Here is a 9,629-nt window from a genome sequence, read left to right on the forward strand (position 1 = left end):
TGGTCGACCACTACAATGTGTGTCTCTCTCTCTTACTCAGCAGAGGTAACACATTACAGGTGCATTGGTTGGTGTGTGTACCATACTTTGCATTCACGCTCAGTATGTGTGTGTGTGTGTGTGTGTGTAGGCAGATGTGCAAGCACAGCATTTCATAGTGTTCTCCTTTCAGTCCAGGGAACAGTTACAGTGACGCATCCACTCAGTCATGGTAATGTATGTACAAACATAACATTACCCTAATGGATGGACTGCATTACTGTGGGTGAGATAAACTCCTGCAGCTGTTGAAAAGGTGGAGAAGTTATCAGGTTGCTTGTTCCGTATCTAGGTTTCAAGACAATGTTTGACATTGGGGGAGAGAGAGAGAGAGAGAGAGAGAGAGAGAGAGAGAGAGAGAGAGAGAGAGAGAGAGAGAGAGAGAGAGAGAGAGAGAGAGAGAGAGAGGAAGAAAGGAAGGAAGGAAGGAAGGGAGGAAGAGGGGGAAAGGAGGAGGGCGATAGCAAGAGAGTAAGAGACAGAGGGAGGACAGAAAGGGAGATAGTAGTAGATAGTCTTTTTTTTCAGGCACAGTTTGGAGTTCACTTGAATGTTTTTTTCCTATCTCTTCAATGAAAGCAAAAACATTTCGAGTGTGAACATTTCCACTCGAAAACGTTAGCTTACACGTTCTGCTGCCTGTTTGTCTGCAGCGTGAATTAAAGGCAAACACAAAGGCAACACTCTGTATTTCTAAGGCTATTTTAGTCTTTTGTTGAATTGTACAATTAACACAAGTTACTTAATTATATAAGTAACTGTAATAATATTACTCAATGTCAAAAACGAACTCGTTATTTACTGCGTTACTCACTTAAGTAATAATATGATGTATATAATAGAAAGCGTTACTCCCAACACTGCTTGACAGTAGCGTGGTGTGCCTCATGAACATGTTGGTATGTGTTGTACTGATGAGGTGAGGGACGCGCTCTCCTCTGACTGCTTGTCTGACACTGACGTAGCGAGGGTCAGATCTCAGGGAGTCTCTCCTTTCACCTTCATCTGTTTACCTCTCTCGCTCTCTGGTTTTTTTGAGGACATTTGAATATAGAACATCAAAAGTCTGCATGTCTTTCCCTGCCTCTTTCTCTCCCTCTCCTTAACTCTATCGGAAGGTTACCAACAACATTATGCACACGCTGAAACAGCTCCCTGTCGCTCTTGCACAACTAAACACACCTTCTCTCCAGGCTCTTGAAGTACACACGCAAACAAACATGCACGCATATACACACACACACATACACACACACACACGGTCGACTTTGAATGGGAGGGTTGAAAGAAATGGGTTGGCTAAAAGTAGAAAGACACCTGCAGTCAAAAAACTTTCTTTTCAGCGCGAAAACGGAATATATTAAATTCTGCTGCTGGTCAAAGATGACAGATGAAGACATTTGAAGAAAGAAGATCAAATAAAGGGTTTCATTTTTTTCTAGTTTCAGACTATAAATTTAGTTCAGAGTCTATATAAAAAGGCGGCTTAAGACCAAAAGCAAAAGCAAATGTTTGACTTTACCCCAAATAGAATATAAAGCCCTGGTTATGGTTGGAGCGGTCCCTATTGTGTTGTTCCATTGGATCCTCTCCGGTTATTCCCCTCTTCTCTTCTTTTTTCTTCCTCTACTCTCCTCCCTTCCTGTCCACTCTTCCTCTCTCCTGCCCTATTCTCCCCTTTCCTCCTCTTCTCCTTCAGTGTACTTCAAAGCCCGCAACAGTAATTACACAGAGGAGGAACAGAGAGAGAGAGAACCAATCACAGAACCTCCCACCAAGCACTGCGGTCAGACAGCTTCAAAGCTGCCCCGCTCTCTCCTCTTCTATCACCCTGCCAGGAGCCAGATACAGGGGTATCACACACCGTGACCCTTGACCCCTTCCATACTATAGACAATAGCAGCTTGGCTGCCCCCCCCCCCTCTCCACACACACACACACATACACACTCACCATACACACACTTAAACACGGACATATACAGTACACACCGACTTGAAGCCATGAAGCAGAGGCCCATGACCTCACACAGGTAAACCTGCTATTCCTTTGATGATGGCTGACAGAGCACGCCTCCCTCTGCTTTCTTCTCTTCTAGAATCTTCCTTCACATGTGAGCAGAAGTCAGCAGGGACAAGGTGAAATAAAGGAGGTTGTGTGTGTGTGTGTGCGTGTGTGTGTGCGTGTGTGTGTGTGTGCGTGTGTGTGTGCGTGTGTGTGTGTGAGAGGGGAAGAGGGAGGGTGCCAGTGGGTATATCTGAGAAAGAAGGGGTTTGTGAGCGGAGATGTACTGGCTGCCGGGTTTGTAACAGGATCACTGTTAGGATTATTGTGTGGGTCTCTGAGTCAGATAACACTTTTGTGACTCTGTTATCTGTTACTCTGCTTGGTTTCACCCAATAATAACCCTAATGTGTACATAACACTTAATTGAGGCATGTAAGTTGTCAAAATATTTTAAACAAGTGTTATAGTTATTACTGTAATATGTGGAACTTCACATGATCTTCATGCTGTAGGGCTGTGCTTTTCCCTCAGTAAGTGGGGAGGCAGGCGGGGGGGGGGGGGGGGGAGGAGTCGGAGCCATTAAAATGAGAGTTTCTATTTTAACGGTCTTCTCCTTGTGGAGCTCTCAGGAACACTAACTAGTTATAGCACAAAGGGGAGACATTACGAGTGTGTGTGATGTGTGCGCGTGTACAGTCAGTGTCCTCTCAGTGCATCTCCTTCCATCCCCCTTCCTCTGTCACCTTCCCACCCTCCGATCCCGTGCTCCTCTCCTTTCCTCCTTCCACCCCACTCCCTTCGCCCCTGCCTCCAGCTGGTGTTGTTGGTGGTGTTGCCGCTCGTGACAGCGAGCGAGCGAAGGAAAGAGAGGGAGGGAGAGGGAGAGGGCGAAAGAGTGCGAGGGAGGGAGAGAGGGAGGTGAGAGGAGAGAGAGAGGTGAGAGAGGAGAGAGAGGAGAGAGAACGGGAGGTGAGAGAGAAAGAGGGCGAAAGAGTGCGAGAGAGACAGAGAGGGAGGTGAGAGAGGAGAGAGAACAGGAGGTGAGAGAGGAGAGAAAGGGAGGGAGGGTTAGAGGGAGGGAGGGAGAAAGGAACGAATGCAGCTGGTGGTAGGGCAGGTCTGGGGGTGATAATTACCCCGGCTGCCTGGAGGCTGGGTGAAGACAGTGAGCAGAGGAGGAAAAGAGAGGAAGGAGAAAGAAAGAAGGCTGAAAGGAGAGAACTAACCGTTATATAGGCCCGTCTGTCAGAAAGAACACTCCAAACTGCCTTTGAACACGACACACTCGGCTTAATTAGTCTAATTCAACTCCTCAGATAACAGAGACGACTGCGAAATGAGCCGGTGCAAATAAGATTATACAGATTATAACAGGGTCCAGTAAGTGTTCCTTAGCCTTTGTGATATTTCTGGGGCTACTGTAAATTGAGTGTTTATGAGTGGGTTCTGCATGACATCAGCTTACAATAGGACTCATAAATCACTGTGTTCCCATAACACATTACTTCATTCCAATGGTTCCCCTGGTGAAAACAGTTTTAGACATTTGGGACCTAATATTTCCCAATTTCCACCGACTTAAAAAATAGACTGTTGGTAAAATGCACAACATGTCATAAACACAAAAGATTGAACATTATAAAAATGGCCATTGAAGAATTTCAAATGTCATGCACTCGGTTGTTTGAGTAAATACTTATTAACCTTAAAAGGCAAGAACTACAGACAGCTGAAATGACATGACATGCTGTTCACGCCCTACTATGACAAACACACATCATTAGAACACATGCGTGAATAGAACATGCCCGAAAGAGAGAGAGAGAGAACGAGAAAGAAGGAATAGGGGAGAGTTAAAAACAGAGAGAGAGAAAGAGGGAGAGAAAACGAGAGAGAGAGAGGGATTACAGGGATGAATACCCAGATAAATCACCAAGGGGGACAGAGCTGTCGAATATATTTATCCCATTCTATTGTTCCTTGTGTATCTCCCTCCACAGGGGCCATAAAGAGCATGTGTGTGTGTGTGTGTGTGTGTGTGTGTGTGTGTGTGTGTGAGAGAGAGTGTGTGTGTGTGAGTGAGTGTGGGGGTAATGATGGAGATGACCCTGGTCCTGAAGGGTTGCACTGACACACACACATACAAACCCACACACACACATGCATACACCCCACTCACCCTCACAAACACACACACACTTGTAATAGAGGTCCTTATAGGATGATCTTTGGGCGCTGGTGCCAAGGGCATGCGTTCCTGAAAGCAGGGCAAATAAATCACACCTTAATAACACAGCTAGCTACAGTACTATTTACAACCTCGGCTCTGTCCCAAGGCCAGGATCCTGCCCTGCCCCTCTACCTGATCACAGAGACACACACACATATACCGCAACACGTCCACACACACATCCCTAAACACACCCACAAACACACCGTACGAAGACAGGCTGGATGGTGACAGAGAAAGTCATAAGCACGCCCTGAAACCCAAGCTACTGTGATAATTGCAAATCCAGTTGCCGACCATGTCCCATCAGTCTAAACAACTCAAGACACAGACCAGGAATACACGCTGGAGACACTAATCCCTCTACAAAACAGATACTCGAGCAGGGCAGAGTAGAGTGAAGTAGAAGAACAAGAACAATCCTTTATATATATCACAGAGTGGTACACACAAACACCCCCACATACACACACACACACATAAGGAGCGTTGGGGCACACACATGCAAGGGACGTGCACCAGAGCAATGTCTTCCCTGCCATTATTCCACCCCGCAGGCAGCAGTGTGAAACCACCTCAGCGGTGCCCAGGGGCCCAGCTCACCCCTACCAGGGACATGGAGGGCAGGAGAGCCAGCTGTTCTGCATGTTTTCACATTGGGCTTCTTTGTGGAGGAAACCCATGGGAGCCTGGGGAGGAACGGGGTCAACTTCACCCCGAAAGGAGAGATAAACCACATCAGCACCGACAGGTTCCGAGCGGGGGTTCGAACCGGGGACCTTCTTCCTGCGAGGCGGCAGTGCAAGGCGGTCGTAGAGCAGGGGAACGGAGAACGGAGCATTCAGTTCACCCACAGAGCGTGTGCTCTAAAGTCACCTTTAAGTTGCCCGGCAGCCGAGCCACCACATCACACCGCTAATGAGTCCTGCATTGTGATTATAATTGTTGCGTCTGCTCAGGCTAGCCGGACGCTGGTCTCAGGGCTGTGACTTGGGCTTTAACACGGCTCGCCCATAAACACCAGGCTGATCATCCCTGGCTGGTCGTTAGGGAAGGCCTCATCTGTCACAGTTAAAGCATGGCACAGTGCTGGGAGAGGGTCAGGCCGGGCAAGGAGTTACACACACATCGACTCAACTGCCTTGTTGCTTTCCTGTGTGTACTTGTGTGCGTGCGTGCGTGTGTGTGTGTGTTTATATGCTGTGCTCCCTATATCCTCTGTAACAACATGATTTTATAACAGTCAATAAATCTGTTTGCCGGTCGCTTGACAAATCTGTTTGTAGTTTTGCCTTGTGAAACCGTTAATAAACCCTAAATACCTCTCGTAAATGTTACCGTGGAAATAAAGTTTCTCCGATTTCATATTCGATCTATCCTTAAAAACCATAAGACTGTCATTATCTGTCATGCCCACATCAGCCTTGCATTTCTTTTGTTTTCCCAGTTGTTCCCAGTTGTTTTTTTCCAACGCTCAATGAATCATACAAGCTCATCGAGATCTGTTAATATCCAGTTCACATGTCTCTCAAAAGATAAACCCTTCATATGTGTGTGTCTGACATTCACCCTGGATCAGACACACAACACAAAGTTGTGACTGTGGTCAATTCTGGTAGACCTTCTGCAGGTCTTACCAGAGCTTCCTCACAGAGCTCTGGTAAGCCATGATTCATCATGTTTGGGTTCTTCTGCAGCTGTGCTCAGTGTCTTAATGGACTCGAGAGTGGATTAAGCTGTGAGCAAGCAGTATAATATTTCATGAGCACAGAAAATCGCACACACACGCGTACACACACACCAACAGACAGACACACATTAACAGAACCACAGACATACAAACACACACGCACTGACAGACATGCACGTACGGTAGGAGCACACACACACAGCGTTGCGGATGCTCTGATTCAGAACTTTGTATCTCATCACTCATTTGCATCTTATTTTAATATCTACTCTTTAATATCTACTCTGCATAATTGTAATCAGACAATGGTCTTGCACCTCTATGTCTCCAACCGTCTCTGGAGGAGGGGATCCCTCATGGAATTGCTCCTCTAAAGGTGTCTTCAATGCTTCTCGAAGAGGTTTCCTGGGAGTTTTTCCTTGTGTTCTTTGAGGGCTTACGTTGGTTTAGGTGCAGTTCTACAGATGAATGTGAAGTCTTCTGTGACATTGCTGGTAAAAAGCACCAAATATATATATATACAAATATATATTTTTTTCAATGTGATCACACACACACACATTATGGCATGAAGACAGAAACATGAAACTGATAGGGACACTGGCAGTCAGTGGTCTGCCCTCTAGATAAATGCTACAGTACCACACTATTTCAGGCCCATCCAGAAGGTCCCGTGTTGTCTTTCAGCTCTCTCTCCTGCTCTATGAAAAGGATCTGGCGACGGCAGCCGGTACTAATGTGTCCCTGGTTCCGAGCAGCCTATCTGTCCCTGATTGCTCTGGTGACACATACAATGACATCACTGATGAAAACAACTTTTAGCTTCCAAAAGCACCTTCTCTCCTTTGCCTTCATCCACCTGTCTCCACCTCTCTGAAGCCTCTCTCTCTCTCTTCGCGTGTCGGCCCTCCTTCACTTTCACTCTCTTTCGTTTCGGTGCTTGCCCCTTTCTTCCACCCTTACCTTCTCTCGCCTTGCCTCTTCTGCTCCGCGTCTGACATTTTTATCATCCCTCTATTTCCCTCTCTCTCCACGCCATCCCTCTCTCTCTTGAGCTTTGTCTTTCACTTCACTTTCACCAACATTCAATTAACTTCCCGCTCCCTCTCCGCTCCCCCGACACGTCAATCACTCTCTGCTGCCGTGGTGACTGCCAGCCGGACACACCCCCCGTCCCACCTCTCAGAGGTATGGAGCACGTGTGTAGGGAGCATACATGAACACAGCGATGCACTTGGCAGCCTCGCGAACAGAGCTCAGTAGGCATCAGAGGACACGACATGTTTCGAATGTCATCACGCTGTTCTCTGCTAATTCCTGCTAGAAATCATGACGGTCGTCCAATGACAAGAAGGAATCCATGCCGAGGAGCCAGTGTGATATAAGAGGCCCCCTTCCTGCGGGGATGATGTGTGGAGGGGCCAGGGTCACCATGCTGTTCTGCCGGTGCCCTGGCTGGAGGGCTGCACTGGGTGAGATCCATCAGCTAAAGCCTATCACAGGTTATTTTGGTCCTCTTATCGAATGATCTCTAGAACTCCATCATATCTCACCGCCCAGCCTCTCCTTTTCCCCTCCCTGACACACACACACACTCTTCCTCCTCTCCCCAACACACACACACACTCTCTCCTCTCCTCGATACAGTTTCCGTCCTCTTCCAGACTCAAGCTCTACAAGCTCTCGCTCCGACATCCACCAACACACTCTCCCTCCTCTCGCCGACACAAACGACTCTCCTTCTCCCGACAAACACGCTCGTTCCTCCCCTGACCGCCCTTGTCTCCTCTCCCCGGCTCTCTCTTTCTCTTCGACCTGACACGGGTCTCTCTCCTCTCTGGAACACTTCTCAAACAATTTCTCCCCTCCTCTCCACAAAACACTCTCCTCTCGCCGATTCGACACCCTTTCTCTCCCCTTTTTTTCAACACCTCCTCTCCTCTCCTGCGTACGAAGGCTCTAGCCTCCTCCACAACACGCCGCACCCTACATTGCACGTCTCAAACGTGGGATTAGTCGGGGTCGGATTTAGACGAGGTACGATACGTCGTGTTCAATATCGCTGGGCGATATCTTCAGGGTTTTCCCAATGAAAGACCTGACACGTCCCTCCGCGCATTGGGGTGTGAACGCGTGCGCGCGCGTGTGAGTACGTGTGACACGGGGCAGCAGGGATCCTCTCTATTCTGGAGTAATGGCGATTGTATTAGAGTAAATCAACCAGATAAAATCCGAGTCATGCTCCTGGAGGAAACCCGGGTCTCGTTAATCCTGACATAATTTCCCCAGACCCTTATCTCCTTGTCAAAATGGGACGGGATTTACACGGGCCGAGCGACCCTGCTGTTACAGTAATCCCAATGACTCATAAATCTCCACACACTGTGTGTTTATGGATGTGCCATTGTCTGTGAAAGACAGACACAGCGTCCAAACAGTCCTTCATTGACAGAACAGATTATTTATGTATCAACGCGAAGGATAATACGGAACAACTACCACCCTGGGTTACTGCAGAAGGAGACGTTGTGCCAATAACTCCTCGATATATGCGTGCGTGTATTTGTTTGTGCGCGTGCTTGTGTGAGTGTGCTGATTAAATCGTTTTAGTAATCATGGTGGCTGTTCGCCATGGTTCACCATTGCCCTCTCCTCTCATCCCTAGACCCTCATAGCCATTAGCCAAAAGGGTGATTGCAGTGAGAGGCACACTGGGTAGGAGATGGGCCAATCACGTCCACTCCTGGTGGGGAGGATGGAGGTAATGACTCAACACTGGGCTGATGGTCTTAATAAGAGAGGCCAGGAATAATCGGGCTTGGAGGAGCAGGAGAACTGTCCATGGAACACCAACACACACACACACACAAACACTAGGGGCACTTCCTGGCCGCCAAAAATGCCCATATATAGAGATACCCCTGCACAGGGATGGACTGTGTGTGTTTGTTTGTATGTGTGTAGGAGTGTTTTTGTTTGAGAGCTTAAATACTGAGAGAGAGAGAGAGAGAGAGAGAGAGAGAGAGAGAGAGAGAGAGAGAGAGAGAGAGAGAGAGAGAGAGCGAGAAAGAGAGAACCAAATGTTAGCAATTCACCAAAAAACGAAGGGGAAAAAAGATGAAAGCCATAACTGTTCCACTCTACAGGGTATATCCCTGAGGAAATACCTTTCCTGAATAATGCTGCACCTGTCTCTCCTCTGGTTTCAAACAGCCGGCACCATCATAAAGTAGCTCTACCTCCCCTTCTGGCAGGAGACTCTCTGCAGCCTACCCCCCTCAGATGCATCTGACCCTTCAGATCTATTAGTCATGTCTGGGAGGCTATAGAAGCTGCGGATCGATTTAGATCTGGGTGTTAGACTGTGGTTGATGCCCCCAGGATGCAGTGTTAACAGTGAGACTCTCTGCAGGCAGGGTTATTTTGGGTGGGTGGGTTTTGGAGTGTTTTGCCTTGGTGGGCAATTGGGTATATTGGCTGGGTTTGTTTTGGGATATTTTGGGACTAGCCTAAATGCCGGTGGCCGCAGGCCCCGGGTTTAGGGTTGAAGGTCAGGGGCTCACTGTGTACTCACCCCCCTGGTCGGTGCTGACGGTAATGGCCGCCACAGGTCTGGGGAAGGAGCTGAGGTCCGACACGCCGTTCAGCGACTCAATCTCAAAG

General features: G+C 48.0%; 1 protein-coding gene across 1 annotated transcript in view; it reads right to left on the reverse strand.

The window, feature by feature from the left end:
* LOC124485852 (ephrin type-A receptor 6-like) overlaps positions 1 to 9,629 on the reverse strand; it is a 66,222-nt gene that overhangs the window by 29,078 nt on the left and 27,515 nt on the right. The window contains exon 4 of the mRNA XM_047047702.1: positions 9,541 to 9,613. Within this exon, the coding sequence (XP_046903658.1) occupies positions 9,541 to 9,613 (73 nt within the window). The remainder of the gene's footprint in view (positions 1 to 9,540; positions 9,614 to 9,629) is intronic.

Source organism: Hypomesus transpacificus, chromosome 23 (assembly GCF_021917145.1).
Source record: "Hypomesus transpacificus isolate Combined female chromosome 23, fHypTra1, whole genome shotgun sequence".
NCBI lineage: Eukaryota > Metazoa > Chordata > Actinopteri > Osmeriformes > Osmeridae > Hypomesus > Hypomesus transpacificus.